The sequence below is a fragment of the Gopherus evgoodei genome, chromosome 1 (assembly GCF_007399415.2).
Source record: "Gopherus evgoodei ecotype Sinaloan lineage chromosome 1, rGopEvg1_v1.p, whole genome shotgun sequence".
NCBI lineage: Eukaryota > Metazoa > Chordata > Testudines > Testudinidae > Gopherus > Gopherus evgoodei.
This window is the reverse complement of record NC_044322.1, coordinates 270,157,441-270,178,597: the sequence shown is the minus strand read 5'-3', so window position 1 is coordinate 270,178,597 and position 21,157 is coordinate 270,157,441. Positions and strand designations below refer to the sequence as shown.

Sequence of the window (21,157 nt, the reverse complement as noted above, 5' to 3'; positions counted from 1 at the left end):
GTGCTCCCCACCTTTCGTTGGCACGTCCTTCTCTTCCTCTCCCCTTTCTTCCACCTACCCCCTCACTGTTCTTCGCTACCTGGGCACCTCGCAAGATGTGGAAGACGTTAAGTTTGTGATAAACTACGACTATCCAAACAGCTCTGAGGATTATGTGCACCGAATCGGCCGCACTGCCCGTAGCACCAACAAGGGCACTGCCTACACCTTCTTCACACCGGGGAACCTGAAACAGGCCAGGGAGCTGATCAAAGTGTTGGAGGAAGCCAACCAGGCCATCAATCCGAAACTGATGCAGCTTGTGGACCACAGAGGAGGAGGAGGTGGTGGAGGTAAAGGCAAATGGGAAGGGGTTAGAAAGATGGAATAGGTGCTCCGTCTTGAAGGAGGATAGGTGTAAAGAGGCAGAGCAAAACACCTTAATAATTAAACTATCTTAACATCAGACTGCTGCTGTCTTGCTTATTATATGTAAACTTATAGTAATAAATATTTGATATAAAACCTTGTAATTTGAGGCATACATACCCAATTTAGGGGTCCTTTTAGCTAACTGGAGGAGGGTGTTCAGTGTTTCAATCATACCCATAGGATTTATTTCCCCAAACGGTGTCCTGCAGAGAACTCCCTTTGGGTGAATTGGTAAAATAGTTACATTTCCTGCAGTCATGTCTTGCTTCCCACCTAATCGAACCACAGTCAGTAATCTGATACACTGCCCCATCTTACAGGGTGGAGTGCTGCATCCCAGTCCACAAGGAAACAAATGAAATTTGGCCCATTCAGTTTTAAGTCAGTGCTACATTTCTTCCAGTATGTTTCTGTTCTGCTCGCTCTCATATCTTGGGGTAGATCAGGATACAGGATTTGAATTTGGTATCCACAGCTTGGATAAAAAGAAGGGCCATGGGCAAAGTTGTGCAGGAATATTTTGCGACAGTCATTTGAAAATGTTATGGCCTCTGTCCCTATTGTTATGGAACTGTTGACTTTAGTGGTGAGGGAGTAATTAAAACCGTTGTGAGAATTCAATGCTTTACAGACCTTCTTATTTTAGTTATACACAGTACTAAACCCCACTGTATTCACTACCAGGAGGTCGTTCTCGTTACCGTACTGCTGCCAGTTCAGCCAACAATCCTAACCTGATGTACCAGGATGAGTGTGAACGGAGGCTCCGGGGAGTAAAAGATGGCCGGAGAGACCGTGACCGTGGCGACAGTTTTGCCAATGGAGCAAACAAAACCTATGGCAGTGCTTACGGAAGTCCGAATTCCGCCTTTGGGGCTCAGCAGAGCCAATATGGCTATGCCCAAGGGAGCTATGGAGCAGCTGCCTATGGCACAAGTGGTTATGGCACTGCAGAATACAATGCTAGTGGCTATGCTGCCGCTAGCACTGCCACCGCTGGGAGAACCGCTCAAACCGCCACCCAACCGCAGTATGCAGGGATAGCTCGGTCAGGCCAGCAGCCGCAGCCTCTCATGTCACAACAATTTCCTCAGCCTCCGGCCACTAACATGATAGGCTATATGGGACAGACTGCCACATACCAGTATCCACCACCTCCCCCACCCCCTCCTCCTTCACGCAAATGAGGCCACTTGGCTGCTGGTGACCAGTCTAGACCTCTTGCATTTAAAGGATCCTTTTCTTTCTTTCTTTCTTTTTTCCTACTGTGTTGTCTTTCTCATGCTGGTTAGATTTAGCATTCACCATCCCAATTCCTCCTTCCCACCAAAAATGGCCCCCCAGTCCACAATTGCTTATCTTGTGGGTTTTTAACTATATATATAGTGTAACACACATATATTACACACACAAACACAATTGACTGGATTTTTGTTTTTAGTCTTGCATGTTGAGGAAATTAGGATAACTTTTTTTTATTTTCTCTTAAAAGAAAATAGGTATAAGGCAGATAGGTCCCAGCCCAATCTTTTTGGTGAGGTTTGTGTGTGAAAACTTAATGCAGAGCTGAGGAGGCCTCTCTGCTATAACATGCTAATTTAATTTCAGGAGGTATTGAGAGGTGGGGAATTCTGGGGAGTCAGGGCATGCTTCCTTTAACATCATAAATCCAAGGGAGCAGTGCTCATTTGTTTCTAGATTTGAGGGTTTTTTTTTTAAATAACTGAATATTGATGCTTGTACTCGCGTAAGTAAACTTCTAAGGAAAACTCTGCTTGTTTGGCTCAGTTTGGAGGGATTCTGAGTGTTGCCCCACAAATAAAGTGTAAAACTGTTTTGGTTGGCATTTTTGCAGCTCCTGTTGCAGCAGCCTTCCTTTTGAAGTAACTTCTATGATGTGTGGTAAGGAGAATGGGAATAAAGCCCCAGTGTCAGAGACCAGAAACCTGTTTCCATTTGGTGTCTCAAACCCTAGATCTAATCACTGTAAGAACTTCTGTTGTTCAAATATAACATCTATTTTAAATATTTACCACTGAAGTTCTTTCCCAATGATAGTTAAATTGCAGGAATGGATGGAATCTGATTACTGACTTCTTAAACCAGCTTCTGCCCTCAAATTCTCATTGCTTTGGTCATTCAGATAACTATTCAGTAGAAGGCACAGAAACACTGACCAGAATTAAGATGATGATCAGTTCTATTTGTGTATATTCTTAGTAAGCAGAGCACCTGGTCATGGGGAGTGTTCAGAGTGCCACTGTGCTGAGTGAAATGTAGCAAAGTTTTCCCATTTAAAACTTAATGGGATTTGGTGTGGGGCAGGGGAGGTGCAACTGGAAATACCTCTTCATGAGGTGAGAGAGCTGGTTAGTGTCCTGATTTGGAAGCTGCTTTTCCTTCATACCTTGGACTGCCTAGTGCTTTCCCTGGCATTTCCCCAGCCCCAGCAGTCCCTTTTGAGATCAGCTCTTACAGGTAGGTAGCATTCTAGGAGATGTTAGAAAAAAGTGGAAATTTAGTAAACATTTTAATTCAATCTTGTTTATTCTGCAGGCCAAGGTAGGTGTGGGGGTTTTCCCCTTTAAATAGTAAAGTGTGTCTACTTTGTGATTGCCATGAGCAGGCGGTTCTGGGGCAGTAGATCATAGTGAGAGTTGGCTGCTCTTGTGGTCTGATAACTTGGCAGGAAACCAGAGCCATATACCGATTTTGCAAGGCATAATCCTTGTGTTGCAAGAGTTTGTTGTGATTTTATTTTCTATTGGGGGAGTCTGTAGTAGTCACAAACAAGGCATCTCAATCCTTCTAAAAGGCAGCCAAACCCTTCGGTAGGTGAGCAGAACATTTGATAGCCCCAGGAGAGAGGACTTACTTAAAAAAAGCTTTTTATTTTAGACATCTTCCCCTTAGGACATAGTGTAAAGGGTGGGATGAATATATGGTTTGTGTGCAGCATACAGGTAGGTTATCAGCACAATCTTGGGGACAGATAACTTTTCCTTAACACCTCTATCTTTCTTAAGTTGAGGCTATTTTAAAAATTAACTAGTACTTTGGCAAGAAATGTTTGTGCTTGTGTGTTTAAATGATGGCCACAAAATGAACTCTTACTGTCCCAGCACTGACCTGTTGTCTTTTATCTCCCCCACAAGCAAGCATGGAGCTATTCTTCATTTGTGAGTTTCTGTGGGCATGGAAGGGCATGAAGTGGGACACACTGCCTGGCTGGCTTTAAAAAGGGTCTCTGGAAAGTCAAAATTGCCTTGTGGTGTGCTATAGCTTTCACTTCTTCCTTCAGGGACTTGGGTAGATATAAAACAGTTATGCTGAGGTCTTGCAATGCTTTATTGTAACTTGATGTCAGCTGCAGTCCAGTCTCTCTCATGCCCAATCTGATTGTTGAATGCACAGTAGCATGTGCTGCCCTGTCTCACCTGGTGCTTGCTGTTCTGTTCCATATACCAGCTGAAGAGCCCTTGTTGATAGTGTTAACATCTATTAATGTTTGCATTGTTCTCAATCTGTAAATGTTTGTGGGAGTGTCAGATGAGTCTGGCATCTCCTCCCTTCCCACTTCCTGAAACAACTTACTGTGTGGATTTCTCTCAACAACTGAAGGGTTAGTGACTTTTGTGGGGGATCAGTGCTCTGTTTCACACCTTTGCTGGTCTCTGGACACATTCCTGTTGTATTAACGAAGACTTGAATTGAGATTCATAAATTTGTGATGTTCAGACAGGATGCTGAGAGCTATGTTACTATTCTTAGTTTGTAAATTGTCCTTTTGATACCATCTTGTTTTCTTTTGTAGGTATAAATAAAAACACTGTTGTCAATAAAATGTGAGCACTTGTTTTTGTTTCCAGGCTGTAAATGGTTTTTACCCCCATTCTCCATGTGCTCCCTGTGGTGGGACGCCTCCTGCTGGTCGTTTTGGGAATTTTCTCTTTCCAGCCCAGAGAGCCCTCTGCAGGCCAGTGTCTCACCTGCTGCTGGCCCCTGTGCCTCCCAGACCCCAGTGCCCTTTGCTCAGGGGATCTGCCCACCAGAGTACCCCCTTGCTCTGGATCTCCCCTCCTAGGGGAACCACCAACCCTCTAAACGCACCTTGCTTCAGTGGCTACTGCCAGTCATCTAGCCCCCTGCTTCCTGGGGCAGACTGCTGTCTGTAAACCACTCATCGGCAAGGGGGGTTCGACCAGCTGCATTTGCCAATCTCTGGGCTGCCCCTCTGCAGTCCTAGTACCCTTTTGTGGGCCCTCAACTCAGCCTGCAGCCTGGGGCTTTGCTAGGCTGGAGCTCCCCAGCTCCCTCTGCCCTTCCCCAGCACTGTTCCACCCTAGGTACCCTCAGCTTCCTAGGTAGCCAGGTCCTCTCTAGAAGTTAAAGAGTGTCCTTGTCTGTGGCCCTCAGCTCTCTTATAGGGCCAGCTGTGGTCTGATTGGGGCATGCCCCTACCTTTGGCTGCTTCCCCCAGTCAGCCTAGCCTTTTTCCATTCACAGTCCTCTCCCAGGGCTGTTTTAAGCCCTTCAGGGCAGGAGTGGAGTGACCACCCTGCTACACCCCCATTTTATATAACAAAAAATAACCCAGGGAATAGTCACATCTGTCAGCAACCAAATATATTTTAATAAAAATGCTATCAGTGGAACATCAGGGACTATGATTGAAAGGGGTTGAGTAGAGCAGAATGTTTGAATATTTACAATATTGAAAGATCTTCAGATGTAATCTTTGCCATTTTAATGGAAAGATGTTCTCTTAAAAATATTACAGGGCCTAGATAGACTGGGATATGGGGAATTGCACCTCTTTGATTACCAGTCCATATTGGCTTAAGTGGCAGTAATCACATGGCTGCAAGAACACTGCAAACCAATGGCAGTAATTGTAAGTGGTCTGTCTGCCACAGTTTTTCCAATATGAAATGGATTGGTGGTTTTTGGAGTTTTGGGTACCTGTTTGCTAAGAACTGAGCAACTGTTTTACAGCTGGAAGTCTTTGAAAGACTTAAAAATAGGTTTTGGAAACCAAACTTTTCACTCCTTGAGGTGATCCCTTAAAGGGTCAGGTTTGAGGCAGATTTTGGAAGTGGGTTGGGGGAGGAAAAGAGAGAATAAAGCTTGCACTTCTGAATCTACTATGAGAATAGAGGACTTCAGTCACTAGCCAGAACCATTCACCAGTACAAAATTCACTTAAGCAAAAACACTAGCACACATTTAAGGAAAAGCCCTATGCAGATCAAGAGCTTATCAGCCATCCAAGCCTGACTGTATTACTGGCACTGAGTTGAGATTCTTAGCTGAGCCATTTTTGTCAATGTGGGGCAGAAGAACGCTGTGATCTTGGAACTGCATCTGCAGGAACTTCTTGGGTTGTGTGGTGCTGTTTTCAGACTGGCATTGGGAGGCTTAGCTTCTTTCCCTTCAAGACTGTGCAAGGAAGAGGAAGAAAGCATAGTGAATGAAACTTGAGGAAATTCACTGTTTTATGTCTCCAGTAAAGTCCCTGTGCCTGCTCTCTAAAGCATAACATTGTCATCTGCAAGGTTAACAGCTCACAACTAATTAGAATGATGTCACCAGGGGATTATTGGTGGCAGAGAGTTACTTTTAAGCCTCACATGACTTTAGTGCAGGTAGAGCATCCTTAGCACCACCTTGTTCCTTATTCACAGCTCTAGAGCTTATCTTCAAGAGCCAAAAGCCTTGTCCCAAGTTTAGTGCCATATGCTAACACCACCAGAGGATACAATCTGTATTGCCAAGTTCTTGGATGTCGCCCTCTCTAAGGGTCTTGAACTATGCAGGCTTAGTTGGATTAATGTGTGTGCAAAACAGGAGCTTTGGGAAGAGGGAGACATTCACATTCAGTTCTTGGTTGAAAACAGCTGGTGCAACATGGGCAGGGGGCCCTAGAAATGGAGGAATGCTCTTCGTGAAAATGAGTCATTCTGAATTAACCTTATCTCTGTCTTTCATAGCCATCTGGGTCGTGTGGGTTCACTCTCTTCACTTATGAAATCCTTATTTTTTCTTAATGAGTGTAAAACCATGCAATACGTGGTCAGGGATCAAACTTTGGACCACTGAGTGGAGTTACTGGGACTGTAGCCTGAACTCTACCAAAAGTGTGTGTGTCTGCTAAGTATTTCACAACTTGCTTCTAAATGTGTAGCATGAGTTTGTTTGGGTTTGCTATCTCATTGAGTTGGACAATGAAACGACTATTGTGGCTGGCTGTCCTCCCCTCGAGGTACAAGTGTAGTGACAGCATATATTAAAGGGAGAGCTGGTGCTGACACTTCGTTATGGTTGCCTAACACTTTCCTTTATAAAGACCCTGTTTTCAGAAGTTTCCAAAACTAGTCATTCAAGCTAGAGGTTCCCGTGCCTCAGGCTGACTTTTGGGAAAGTGTCAATGAAAACACTTGAGACATTTCTGAAAATGAGATTTGGAGATGGTGCATTGTTTTGCCCATGTTTAACTTAAAACAAATTCTCGCAGCTGTTTCATTGAGAATCTCTACTGTCTCCGTGCTTTGGTGCAGGGACTTGAAAATTGGCAAAGGCAGTGGTTGCCTTTATATAAGTGGTGTGCTTTTTGCTGTTTCCATGAAAATCCACCCACATTTGACTGAACTTTGTTTGAAAATCTGTTTCCATATGCTCTGTAGAGATTTGCTAAGAGTTTTACAGTTAGACTCTCCTGAAGATTCAGTCTACTGGGCATTCCTCAGTAGTTGGGCAGGACCTTCCTTGCAATTAAAAGTTGTGGGGAGCTGTTTCTGCACTGAGATATGAGAGACTGTCTCTTAGGGCAAGACTATACTTTAAACGCTGTTGCGGTGCAGCTGTGTTGCTGTAGTGCTTCAGTGAAGATGTACACCAATGTAGTTAATCCACCTCCACAAGAGGCAGTGGCTATGGCGACAGGAAAAGCCCTCCTATCGACATAGTGCTGTGTATACCATGAGCTGGGTTTGTATAACTGCGTTGCTCAAATGGGTGGATTTTTCACACTTCTGAGTGACATAGTTATACCCACGTAAGTTTATAGTGTAGACCTGACCTTTTGCTTTTGTATTTCCTTTGCTGATACCTGAGCAGTGTGGAGAAGAAGAAACAGCCTGATTGAAAGAGAGGGTGGAGGAATCAAAGCAGGGGGGCAGAGACTGCAGTAGGGAACAGAGAGGCTGTAACGGAACAGGCAGAAGGAGGGAATGGTGAAAAAGGGGTCTGAAACCACTGAATACACTCTTCCAAAGCCTAGAATGGAACCTACAGTGGGAGAGTTTCAGCATTCCTCTGCTGTTCAACAAATAGCTGTGAAACACACTGGCAACGTGTCTGATCGCCTTCTAGTGGCTTGCCCTCATAAAATGACAAGAGGCAGAATTTGCAGTGGATTTAAAGGTCTCTCCCTTGCTGATGACATGGCGGGGCGGGAGGGGGGGTCAGCATGGTTCCATACACATTTCCCTCCCAAAACCTAGGAAATGCCACATTGAGGTTGCAGAGTCAAGCACTCAAAAGTTAAGAAATACCTGTATTAGAGTTCTCTATACAACTTTAATTTGGCCACCTTATACATATGCATTATGTGACGGTCTTTAATTACATGATCACATAGAGGGGTTCTTTTTCCACAGGACCCCTGCCTCAGTACACAGGATGAACCTACTGTGGGACAGAACCAGGATTATGAAGGAGGCTGTGGGCTTGCAGGACCCCTGCCTCATTTGTTGATGTACTTGGAAGGTACTTGATGAATGAGGCAAGAAACTTGAGCAAGAGAAAGGATGGTCTTTTAGTTTAGGCAGTTAAGTGACGCCTTCATAGTTGGATTCTATCCCTGCCTCTGCCAGAGTTCCTATATGATGTCATGCAGGTCACTTAATCTGCATTTCAGGTGGCCACTGTTTGGGTTTCTCATTGTCTGTCCAGCTTGAGACCTTTGGTTCTGATTTGCAGAAGTATTCATCATTCACAACTCCACTAGCTCTGCTCTGAACATAACATGCTATAAAATGCAGAGTCCTTTGAAAAATCAGGCCAGAAGCATCTCCATGTAGAAACCCAACATTAGTGGACATGTAACAATTTTGGCCTTAATTTTTCTGTGACTCATTTTCCCCATGTTTGAAATGGAGATACTTGCCCCCCTCATGGGGGAATTGAAGATAATGTTTGTGAAGCACTTAAATATTGCAGTGATGAATACCATAGAAAGGTCCATGAGAACATTAATTGTATATTCAGAGCAGGCTTTAGATAAAGTTCAGCAGTGGTCAGCAGTCAGTTGATCGTGATCAACTGGTTGACAGTCGATCACTAAAAGTCTGGCGGTGTAGTGGGGCTAAGGACAGAAAGCACTGCCTCCACAGATCCCGTTGGCTGGGAATGGGGAACTACGGCCAATGGGAGCTGCAGGAGTGGTGCTTGTAGGCAGGAGCAGCACGTGGAGTCATGTGCCCATGGGCCACAGGGGCTGGCTGGCCGTTTCTGGGAGCAGTGTGGGGCGAAGGCAGGCAGAGAGCCAGCTGTAGCCCCACTGCACCACTGACTGGGAGCCGCTGGAGATAAGTGCTGCCCGATGGGAGCCCGCACCCCAGCTCTGAGTTCCCCCCCTGGAGCCAGCACCGCAAACCTCCACCTGCACCTCAATCCCCTGCCCCAGCCTTGAACCCCCTCCCAGAACCAGCCCCCTGGGCCCCTCCTGCACCCCAGCCCTGAGACCCCTTCTGGAGTCTGCACTCCACACCCCCTCCTGCACCCCAACACTCTGCCCCAGCCCAGAGTCAAGTTCTGTCCTGTACCCAACCTCCCTCCCAGAGCTTCCACCCCTCACGCCCTCCTATATCCCAACCCCCTGCCCTGGGCTCAGCCTGGAGCCCCCTCCCACATTCCAAACCTCTTGGCCGCAGCCCAGAGCCTGCACCCTAACCCCCTTGCCTCAGCCCAGTGAAAGTGAGTGATGGCAGTGGAGAGAAAGTGATGGAGGTGGGGGGGGGAATGGAGTGGGTGCGATAGGTCCTTGGGGAAGGGGCGGGGTGGATCCTGGGTTGCATTTAAATTCAAAGTTATTTTGTGCATAAAAAGGTTGGAGACCACTGATGTACTGTAAATAGGACCTGGAGTCACATACCGTATGAGGAAGAGGAAACAAAATAGTGAATAGCTTCAATGAGCACTATCCCTCCTTTTGCACTGACTGAGGGAGGGAGAGGTCCTATGTTGGGGGGATGGAGCATGTCATCATGTAATTAAAGACTGTCACAATGAATTTGCACAAGGGGGTTGAATTAGGTTGCACAAGCAAACTTCATTCTGGCATTTCTGATTTTTTTTGGGTGCTTGACTTTGCAACGGTAATGTTTTAAATATTGTTTTGTATGTAACTGTAGCCCTTGAAAGATTGAAAGTTTGAAGAGGGGTGAAAACAAATGCAGTATGCTACAATACCCATTTTTAAGGGTAGTTATGAAGATGGTCAAATGCCTAGCTTCTATCCCCACCCTAGCCTGCTTATGGAGGTGAGGCGAATATATCCCTTCTCTTCCTGCTTTCACCGTCAGTCCAGCTCCCTACCTACCTTTAGTGACGTAGAGATAGAAGAAATCACAGTAGAAGATGGTCTGTACCACCCCAGAAACCACGGCAATCTGGTCATAGAAATTTTCTGTGTAGTAGCGCCAGATCCAGTTGGCAAGGTAGAGCGCACGATAAAGACCCAGGAAGAAGAGGTAGTGGGTCGTGATGGTCTCTGCCTCCCCTGTCTTACTGATCATGAAGAGCTGAGGAAGGATGGCTACTGATTCCAGGTAGATGGAGAAGGTCCAGAGGATCTGTGGGAAGAGGGAAACAATTCAGAAGAGAATCTTACTAGCCAATTAATTTCAGTAGCCTTTAAAGGCTTCACTCTTGAATCAGAGCCTGTTTTGCTGATGCACGGTACAAACTGTCCCTGCCCCAAAGAGCTTTCAACTTATTTTAAGACCAGAAGTAACAAATAAGTATAGCAGATAATAGGGGGAATGGGAGGATGAGGGTAACAGTGCTACTCTGTTTGCATAGGCTGACAATGCCCAATTTGATGGTTCTGAATCATTTAGATCTTTGAGTGGGAGAGGGAGAATGTTTAAGTACATAACTCAGCTGTTCCTACTGGCCCTTTACCTAATCAGATGTGCCCTGTTGATTACAGATCCCAGTCTCATTTCATTTCTTTGTGAAGGGGGGGAGGCTCAATCCTGAAAAACAGTATACCAGGGGTTGGCAACCTTTCAGAAGTGCTGTGCCAAGTCTTCATTTATTCACTCTAGTTTAAGGTTTCGCGTGCCAGTAATACATTGTAAGGTTTTTAGAAGGTCTCTCTCTATAAATCTATAAATTATTGTATGTAAAGTCAACAAGTTTTTTAAAATATTTAAGAAGCTTCATTTAAAATTAAATTAAAATGCAGATCTTATCAGTTTAGTGCAGTGGTTCTTAATCTGAGGTGCACGCACCTCCTGGGGCAGGGCCGATGCAAGGATATTTTGTGCATTAGGTGAAACTTCCATCTTGCACTCTCCCCCACTTCCACATCGGTTCATTTGAGGGGCAAATCCCAATGAGCCTTTATAGACCCCAGGGGCCAGCTGTGCCCAGGGGCTGCTCCCCAGACCAGGTTTCCCCCTCCCCACCCCATGAACTCCCCTGGAGAGTGCACAGCCCCCCCAACTCATGAGCCCTCCCCTCCCCTCCCCACCCCACCCCGGTGGCCCCCGTCCCGAGTCCACTCATTGCTTTGCTGGGCTTGGGCTGCTGCAGCAGCTCGGCAGGGAGGATCCGCCTTCCGGAGGCACCAGAGAGCCAGAGCATCCTGCTTGCAGCAGCAGTGAGTCCCATGGAGGAGCCAGCACGGTGCAGGGGGGGCAGCAGCTCTGTAAAGGCAGCGGAGCCGCTAGCGGGGAGCAGCTGTGCCCCCCCACTCCTCCTGCCCAGGCTGTGGCCTGGTGCCCCCCTGGAGGCTTCAGCCCGGCGCCCACCCCCGGGAGCTCCTGCAGACTGCAGTGGATATATGCAGGCACCAGACTCCATACGCCCCCCCCCGGCTCTCCCCTCACCTAGGGTTACCTTATTTCAACAATCAAAAAAGAGGGGAGAGCCCTGCCCTAGTCCCATCCCCATCCACTCCCACCCACTTCCCGATTGCTGGGGTCAGAACCCCCAAACCCTCCCCCCCGCTCCTTGTCCCCTGACTGCCCCCTCTTGGGACCCCGTCCCCTGACTACCCCCCAGTACCCCAACCCCTACATAAGCCTCCCTGTTCCTTGTCTTGACTGCCCCCTCCTGAGACCCCCCACACCCTGACTGCCCCAACCCTTATCCACACCCCTGCCCCCAGACAGACCCCCCAGGACTCCTGTGCCCCATCCAACCACTCCCCACCCCCTGACAGGACCCACAGAACTCCCGACCCATCCAACCCTCCCCCTGCTCCCTGACTGCCCCCGGGACTCCCCTTACCATGCCCATGCTGGTCAGATGCTGGCTCCACATGGAGGCAAAACGTCACATGGACTGCTGAAGCAGTGGGATGGGGGGAGCTGTAGAAGGGGCAGTGGCGGCGGCGGCGGCTCACACTTCCGGGAGCCACAGAACCTGAGCATGGTGAGGGGGAAGCCGGGAGGTGCGCCTGCCCGGGCTGTGGCCTGGTGCCCCCATGGAGGGGGGGCTCCTGCAGCGGATGCATGTGGATGGCAGTCCCTGTGCACTCGCCGGCTCCCACCTTGCTGCACTCGGGCTCTGCAGCTCCCAGGAGTGCGAGCCGCTGTTGCCCCTCCCGCAGCAGGCTCAGGGCCCCGTACCCCGGCAGCTGACATTCCCAGGAGCCTCAGAACCCAAGCATGGTGAGGGGCACGCCTGCTGCTGGTCTGGGGTCCCGTTTACTCAGCCGGCCGTGCGCTGAGTGGGGCCGGTGGCCAGGACCCCAGCTGGCAGCCGCGTGCCAGGCAAAATTGGCTCGCATGCCAAAGGTGGCACGTGTGCTGTCAGGGCCGATGCAACCATTTAGGTGACCTAGGCGGTCGCCTAGGGCACTGGGATTTGGGGGGCGCCATTTTCTTCGGCAGTGACCGCGGCGGCCGGATCTTCGGCCGCCCCAGTCACCACCAGCATTTAGGCAGAGGGAGCTGGGGCTGGGGAGTGCAGGGAGGGCCACCTGCAGCAAGCAAGGGGGGGGTGACACACAGGGGAACTCCCTGCCCCAGCTCACCCCTGCCCTGCCTCCTCCCCGAGCACACCGTGGCTGCTTCACTTCTCCCACCTCCCAGGCTTGCGGCGCCAATCAGCTTAGGTGCCGCAAGCCTGGGAGGTGGGAGAAGTGAAGCAGCCACGGCGCGCTCATGCTCATGCGCGGAGCAGGGGTGAGCTGGGGTCGGGGGGGTACCTCAGGGCGGAGGGGGGGAGCTGTCACGGGGGAGCACCTCAGGGCAGGGGCGCGGTGGGGGGAGGCAAGGTGGAAGTTTTGCCTAGGGTGTGAAACATCCTTGCATCGGCCCTGTGTGCTGTAGGTTGCTGACCCCTGCACTATACTCATTGGTTTTGGTTGGTTTCCTTGTAGGGCTGAAGGTTGAATTGAGTTATGGAGAATGACCCTTTAGGTGTAGTTCTTCCAAGTCATGACTGAGGCATGAGTGAGCTGAGGCTGCAGAAACATGAACAGCTTCTTGTCTTGTCTGTCTCCAAAGACTGCCAGTCTGGCTCCTTTCCTCACAAAATTTATTTCCATGTTCCGCTGACCATCTAAATCCCAATTAGTTTCAACTAAATGGTTATCACCTTCTTTTCCCCCCTCCCATCCCTTCAGGTTTTGTACTTCCTTACCTCTAAGGCAGTAAAGCTGTGGTTCTCCAGAAATGACAAGCCTGTGACGGGGACCAAGAGGAATTCCAGACGGAAGGAGTCATGCTCTCTGTCAAATGTTTTCTGGAACTTCACGTAGATCATATACACTGTGATGTAGGCACACACCAAGAAAATGACCTGCAGAGGGGGGAAGTAGCAAAAAAAGTTCTTTTGAAAGACATTTGTCTTACATCCTATTGTCTTCTATACTTTAAAGGGACTGGCTTGCTTGCTTGCCTAATTCAAGTCCTGCTTTTAAGCTGCTGCTGGTGGTGGGGAAGTTAGTGCCCTGGACTGCCCCCTGGAAAACCCAGGATTGATTCCTATCTCTGCTGCTCTTCCTGCTGGGGATGCTGCAATGGCTGGGCCATATGACCCTAGGACAGAGGTGGGCAAACTATGGCCCACAGGCCACATCCAGCCCACAGGACCGTCCTGCCTGGCCCTTGAGCTCCTGGCTGGGGAGGCTAGCCCCCAGCCCCTCCCTTGCTGTCCCTCCTCCCCGGCAGCCTCAGCTCACTGTGCCACCAGTGCTCTGGGTGGCAGGGCTGTGAGCTCCAGCCAGGCAACGTGGTGGTGTTGCTGGCTCTGGCTGGATGGAGCAGCTGACAGTCTTGCTGCTCTGAGCAGCATGGTAAGGGTAGGGAGCAAGGGGTTTGGATAAGGAGCAGGAAGTCCCTGGGGGCAATCAGGGGACAGGGAGCAGGGGGGTAGGATAGGTGTGTGAGTCCTGGGGACGCCTGCCAGGAGGCAGGGTTGTGGATAGGGTTTGAGGCAGTAAGGGGACCAGTAGCAGGGGGATTGGATGGAGGTGGAGTCCGGGGGGGTGGTTAGGAGTGGGGGGTCCAGGGAGGGGGCGATCTGGGGACAAGGAGCAGTGGGGGTTGGATGGGTCAGGGGTTCTTAGGGGGACAGTGAGGGGGCAGAGAGGGGGCTGGGGCCAGGCTGTCTGTTCTCTATACAGTTTTAGAACCCCGATGTGGCCCCCAGGCCAAAAAGTTTGCCCACCGCTGCCCTAGGAGTTCCTGCTCCTGTAGTGCCATGTAGCAGCCCCAGGTCTTTTCTCTTGCTACTTTTGTCTTGACAGGAGGAGTTGGCCCTGTGCCTACTGTGCAGGACACCCAGGTTTGATCCCACTCTCCTGCTTCTGGATTTGGCAGGCACTAGTGGAGCAGTGGAATTAACTCGTTGGAGCTGCTGTGGTGAGTGGGCTGTTGTTGTCTGTCTCTGGTCAATAGAGAAATAGTAGATCTAAAGGACAGTCTTCTCCCTCCCCTGCCAAAGGGCAGTTTACTGTAATTTTGGGGGTCTTGTAGAAAGCTCCCCCCAAAATTTAAAATCCCGATTTGCTGAATGTCTATCATCACCTTCCCCAAGTAACTACAATAAGACGCCTATGAGGTTATTTGCAGTGGGGCTCCTGCAGCGTCTCCCTGCCGTTACCTTCATCACGGTGTTATAGAGTGAGATGAAGGTGGTGAACAGGTCAAGATAGCGGGTCGTGAAGACAAGAGCGAAAAGGATCTGGCTCTTCCCAGAGATACCTACACGTCAGGGGAAGGAATGGGAGATAAGACAAGTAAGAGAGGAAAGGTTTGGAGCCACACACAGATATTGAAAACTCCACGTGCACATGCCCCCTCATCTTGTATCAAGGTATCTTCTCCTCTAAGTAACAGTTCAGGACAAAAAATTCATCAACCTTGTTAGCTGGTTCTGTTGTTGTTTGTAGAGCAATAGCTGTTATACAAAGTGGGTGGTCAGCCACTCCTTCAAGTGGGAAAGCAGCTACACGTGCAGCCAAATTAGTTCACTGAACTAAAACGCAAAATTGATTTGGAAAGTAAATAGCTATTGCCATTAATATCCTACCAGACCCATGTCTTCCCTCTCTGCCTAACTAGCATGCTGGAGCTCATGTTTGGCTGAGCTGTGCATGGCCCAGTAACAGGCCACTTTGCCCTGACCTATATCTATAGGGGAGTGCTCAGAGCATCATTAACCACCCTGAGCTAGATCAAAGCAGTGCAGGGGGTGAGTTATGCTGAATACATAGGGAGGCGAGATGGTAGGAGGATTTTGTTGCAATAGAACCCATGTGTTTAAAACCGTTTATCTTGGGCTGCGTTAAGTGAACTTGGCACAGGCAAAACAAGCCAGATTGACAGAACAGGTCTTGTGTGGGCAGTGGCAGTGCAGGATTCCCCTGACACCACCCCAGCATGCCCCAGGCTTTCCTTGCAGGGCTCAGCTCTGGGGGGAGAGGGTGGTCATTTTTCATGCCCCATTCAATCCTGGTTCTCCTGAGCTTGCCTTTCTCCTCTCCCTCCCATCTTGTTCGCACTGATGATATTTTGTGCAATGTCTACCTCGGGAGCAAGCTGGCTGAGAGATCAGGTCCCAGCCCATAAATGGTAATAGCTTTCAGTCACCAGTGAACTTGGGGGGCAAAGCTAAGGCACACCAATGAAGAGGCTGGAGCATGGAGGGAAACTGGCATTGTTTCCACCTATGATGTCCCTGCTGTGAAAGGATAATGGAAAAAAAGACTCCAGGCGGCAGGGCTCTCAGTTCAGCTTCTTTCATCAGCCCGACAGTCACTCAGAAATTGTGTCAAGTATCAGGGGGTAACCATGTTAGTCTGTATCCACAAAAACAACAAGGAGTCCGGTGGCACCTTAAAAACTAACATTTATTTAGGCATAAGCTTTCGTGGGTAAAAAAAACTCATTTCTTCAGATACATGGAGTGAAAGTTACAGCTGCCGGCATTATATAATGACACATGAAGAGAAGGGAGTTACCTCACAATTGGAGAACCAGTGTTGACAGAAATTGTGACCACTAAACTGTTCCCTCTGCTAGGAACCAATGGCTTCTCCTTGCCGAGAGCAGCTCAGCAGGAGGTCTCCCTTTTCACTCCCATGGCCTAGCACTTTGAGAAGGGGAAAGGACCCTACAGTTGAGTTTGGTTCCCAACTCGGTCACTGACTCACTTGATGACCTTGGCCAAATGACTTCACCCCTTTCTGCCTGGGTTTCCTCATTTGTAAAATGAAGATACCCCTCCTGCCCCCGCAGGGGGTTGAGGGTAAAGGAAGGTTTGTAAAGTGCTTTGCGATGCTGAGAAGGTGCAGAGTATTATTACAGCTCCTCTGCATCATCTGGCCAGCAGATGCGGCCTAGGGGGAGGCACAGCCATTTATCTCCTGTAATGTTACACACCTGGAATTCAGTTGCCCTTTAGCAGGGATGCCTCATTGCCTCTTTCTTTCTTTTGCCTGGAAAGATTTTTACAGCTGCACATATGCTAATCGCTCCCTGCCATTCTCCACCCCTAATAACAACTCTCATGTTATCGGCACCCCAAGATAAGCACCTGTACTAAGAGCTGATGCTTTTTGCCACGTCACAACACCCTCCTCCCAATCACATCCCTGTCCCGCCGTCCAACGGAAATAATGTTGAGCCAGGATGGTTTTGTTGGCCCCTCTGTACGGTGGAAGGGTTCTAACAGGGCGGCCCCCCAAAAAAGTGGGGGACACAAGTGGGGAAGGAGGAAGATGTGGGAAGAGGTAGTGAGATGGCAGGTGGGAGGGATGGAGATTTAATTCTCCCTAGGAACTCAGCTAGGGAGGGCACAGAGGGGCACAGAGTGCCACTAACTCGCAAGCCATTGATTCTCCCCACTCACTGCCCCTTCCTCATCTCCACACTGTCTTCTTTCTCACAGCCAACGCCACATGGAGCCCTCCTTCCCAAGCACGCGCGCATACACGCACGCGCGCACACACACACACAAAATTGTGGGGAGAGAACTCACCAGCACAGGACTTGGATCTCCAGATCTTGACCAGTAATATGATCATAGCCAGCAAATGGGAGACATCTCCCAGGATCCGGAATATATTCATTGCTCCGAGAACTTCCCCGAGGCAAATTATTCAGTGCAGTTTTGAAAAGGAGGGAAGGCTTGGGGAGGTCTCTTGGTTTCTCCCAAGAGATTCTCTCTGTTACCTGGTAAAACTCTGCAGTGAATCTTTTCCCTTACCTGTCCCGGATCAGTTAAACTGTCTCACCCAATTAAACTTTCTTTCTCTGTGGGTATGGAGTCCCCTGTTCCTGTCTCCTGGCAGACGAGTTAACTCTCTCTTTCCTAGTATAAAAACTTTCTCCAGTGATATTCTTACCTCCAGAATGAACTGGTCCCCTCACTCCTCCTGGTATATTTAATCTCTGTTCTATCAGGCACAATTTCTACCTACTCTTTGATCTGCCTACGGCCCTTTTCCGCCCGTCTGCCAGTGCAAAGTCGGGGATTGTCCCCCAGAATGTCCCTCCCAGTCTGAGCCTGCTTAGCTGTCCCAGTGCAGGCTGGGTGACGTGGCTACTGTCTGCATAAGAAAGGCGGAGGAGGAGGCGGGAGAAACTCAGCAGAGTTATTTTCTTTCTTTCTTTCTTTTTCCCCGTTTGGTCTTCTCAAGTTACAACCCGAAACGTCCTTAAAGGGGAAAAGGCAGATGGAAATGATCAGCCCTTGTCAGAGGCATGGAGCCTTTAGTGATGGAAGAGATCCATTAGGTCACATCATGTTTCTACCCTGATCTGAGCAGAGCAGGTTGTTTCCTGCAATATAGTTCCTGGGGCTTTGTTCAGTCCCATTTTAAAGGCCTGCAGAGGTGGGTCTTGCCTGATTCCCCCCTCCTAACAGAAGTTGCAGGTGGGAAATATTTCTTGATATTCATGCATAATCCCCCTTTGCTCAATTTTGTCTCTTTAGTCACTTGTGGGCAGAGTGTTTAGAAGGTGACAAGTGCAGTGTTACATCCCCAGTTGTTGTGGTTATTGTTTATTGCGCCTCACTGAAACCTCCTGATCTGGTGCTGCTGCCCCTCATAGAATCACAGGGTTAGAAGGGATCGCAAGGGTCATCTAGTCTAACCCCCTGCCAAGATGCAGGATTTGTTGTGTCTAAACTATTCAAGACTGACAGCGATCCAGCCTCCTTTTGAAAACCTCCAGTGAAGGAACCTCCACAACCTCCCTAGGTGTCTGTTCCATTGTCCTACTGTTCTTCCAGGTAGGAAGTGTTTCCTGAGTGTGATGGGGGGATACCCCACACTGGGCAGGAAAGGGTTAACCCCATGCTATGGGTGGTGGAAGTCCCACCCCATAGACTGTGCTGGGCACGTGCCAACTGCTGCCTCAGAATAAAAGGGAGCAGCCCAGCTCATTCTAGGCTGACTGCCAGAGAGGAAAGTCCTTTGGAAAAGGCTCCAGCTGAAGAGATGCCACAGCCCTTGCCTGCGGAAGCTGGAGATCCTGAGATTAGGACTGGAGAAGATCTGAGGCCAACAGAGCTCCAAGGAATTACCTGCGCTGGGGAGCATGGAGACCTCAATGCCCCATGGACGACAGCTTCAGTAAGAATGGTAGGAAGCCACCCAGGGAGGGTGAGTGAGTGGTGTCTCCCACCCGCATGAGGTCAGAGTGTTTTAGTAGGATTCCCCCCTGACCCAGTGGTGGACCCCTCAGCCACTGTTAGGGCCCTGGATTGGGGCCTGGTGGAGTCGGGAGGGCCCATGCTGCCTAGTGCCTGAGAGCTGCTGTAATTGGCTCTGACGGCTAGGTCGTGCCACTTTCATCATAAGGGAAGTCTGGTAGACTGTAACCTCAGTGGTATTACATCCCCGCCCCACCCAGGAGGATGGGGTATGCATACCACACAACATTGAGATTTAATCTAAATCTGCTATCCTGTAGTGTGAAACCATGGCCTCTTGTCCTGCCCTCTGTGGCAAGAGAGAACAACTTTTCTCCATCTTTTTTATGGCAGCCTTTCAAATATTTGAAGACCACTATATATCCCCCCCACCCCCAATCTCCTCTTTTTCAATCTGAACATACCCAGTTCATTCAGCCTTTGCTCACAGAACTTGCATTTCATCCCTTTGATCATCTCTAGGTCTTTTCCATTTTATCTACATCCTTTCTATACATTGGTGACCACAATTGGACACAGTACTCCAGCTGAGGCCTAACCAGCGCTGAGTAGAGCAGAACTATCACCTCCCGTAACTTGCATGCTATGCCTCTGTTGATGCAACCTAAAATTGCATCTCCTTTTTTTTTGCAACAGCATCACATTGCTGACACAACTCCCAGATCCTTCTCAGCAGTGCTGCTGCCAACTCAGATTTCCCCCGTCTGTATTTGTACATTTGGTCTTTCTTCCCTTGGTCCCTTGTTGAATTTAATTTTGTTGTCTAGAGCCCAGTTTCCAATTTATCAAGATCCCTCTGACTTTTAGCAATATCCTCCAAAGTGTTGGCAATCCCCCAGCATTGTGTCAGCTGCAAATTTGATCAGTATGCTCTCTATTCCTACATCCAGGTCATTAATAAAGATGTTAAACACCCGGCCCAGAACAGATCCCTGTGGAACCCCACATGAGACCTCCCTCCAATCTGACATCATGTATCTGCCAGGGCGCTCCCCCTTTTTAAATTCAGTGCATCACCCCCAAGAGGGTGGGGCCATGTGGAGTTGGGAATAAGTCAGTAAAGAAAGGGATTGTGAGGAACTCTTGCCCTTTGAATAGCTAGGAAATAATCTAAGGATGCCAGTGGGGAGCATCACAGAAGAGGTCATAGGCTCCCCTCTGCCATTTAACAGCTCTCTCCATACTCATACACACAGAGAGAGCTCCATTTTCTTTTATAGCTGCACGAGCATTTGCGCGCACACACACAAACACACACAGCTCTCTCCTATATAAAAGCCCCTCCTCCAGACACGCCCAGAGCATCCCTCTCCTAGACACTAGCCCCTCCCATACTCAGCTGTACACAGCACTTCCCTCTCCCATACAATATAATAGCCTCTTCCCAGATACACATCTTCCTTCAGTGTGGCAGGCATGGCACCAAACTGGCCTGTCCAAAGGGTTGTTTAGCTTTCTCTGAGCTAAGCCAGTGATGCCCCAGCACCACTGTAGTGTTGTCGGACAAGACCCCTATGTCAGATATGTCAATTTCCTACATATCCTCGGGAAAGCTTATTGATTTAAGTTTGTCTCTTTGGGATCCATTGCTTTAAATGAATGGTTCATGTACAATGGTGTTCTACTCCACGAGGAAGAGCTGCCATGGCTCCTCTGGGAACTAAAACCAGTAGGTGGTAATTAAGGCAAATCAGGCAGGTAGTAACCCCGCCAGAGAGGTACAACTTCCTGGGGACCCTCACAGACACTAGTTCAAACTGTATTCTCTAGAGATCAACAAACAAAAGATTTTTGGATAAATAGCTCAAGTTTAACTGACTCAGGAATTTCTTTCTGATCCAGCAAACAGATAGGACTTTCTGTCCGAAAGCGCATGGCCCAATCCTGGATTGGAAGGTCTGACACTGACCAGAGCACAAGACTGGAGTTGGGATGACTTCTGCTAACCCTTTTAGCATGTGTGTAGGTTCTTTTATTATTGTTAATACATTTTTCTCTGTAATGCTTCCACCTTAAGAATAAATGTGCTTGCTTAGAAGGAGCTGTGTGGCTCCTTGTAACTGTGAGCAAATGTGCTTTTCATAGCCCTTGAAGAGAGAGCATGATGCAGAAGCTAGCCTTTTAGCAGTCTGGCTTGCTGGGGATATCACAGTGTAAGCAGGGAGCTGTGCAGCCTGGAAAAATCATGATCAGGAGGGAGAGAGCTGCAGGTCTCTGCCCAAGAGAGATGGCAGCTTAGGAGCCAGAAGCCTGGCATGGGTGCCCTTGGTGGACCACGGAGGGGTTGTATAAGTGCAGTTATCTGAACTATGACAACCCTACCTATGTCTTCCAGAATAAGTTC

General features: G+C 48.9%; 2 protein-coding genes and 1 long non-coding RNA gene across 4 annotated transcripts in view; 2 read left to right on the top strand and 1 right to left on the bottom strand.

Annotated features, from left to right (window-relative positions):
• The window catches only part of DDX17 (DEAD-box helicase 17), a 31,044-nt gene extending 26,787 nt beyond the window's left edge, over nt 1–4,257 (top strand). Inside the window, exons 12-13 of one of the 2 annotated variants that reach the window (XM_030546301.1) lie at nt 96–332; nt 1,096–4,257. In XM_030546301.1, coding sequence (XP_030402161.1) covers nt 96–332; nt 1,096–1,598 — 740 coding nt within the window. In that variant the 3' untranslated portion in view covers nt 1,599–4,257. Of the gene's footprint in view, nt 1–95; nt 333–1,095 lie in introns of those variants that run through there. The other variant, XR_003998216.1, reaches the window with a different exon arrangement.
• Nucleotides 4,258–5,022: 765 nt separating this feature from the next.
• Nucleotides 5,023–17,700, bottom strand: KDELR3 (KDEL endoplasmic reticulum protein retention receptor 3). Its single transcript, XM_030546348.1, has 5 exons — nt 17,134–17,700; nt 14,755–14,855; nt 13,291–13,449; nt 10,013–10,265; nt 5,023–5,850 (listed from the first exon to the last, which is right to left on the bottom strand). The coding sequence occupies exons 1-5, from the start codon at nt 17,222–17,224 to the stop codon at nt 5,810–5,812; spliced, it is 645 nt and encodes a 214-aa protein (XP_030402208.1). The 5' UTR covers nt 17,225–17,700; the 3' UTR covers nt 5,023–5,809.
• On the top strand, nt 14,428–20,678 carry LOC115642657. Its single transcript, XR_003998219.1, has 2 exons — nt 14,428–14,513; nt 20,656–20,678. It is a non-coding gene; the product is annotated as an uncharacterized LOC115642657 (long non-coding RNA).
• The last annotated feature ends 479 nt before the right edge of the window (nt 20,679–21,157 follow it).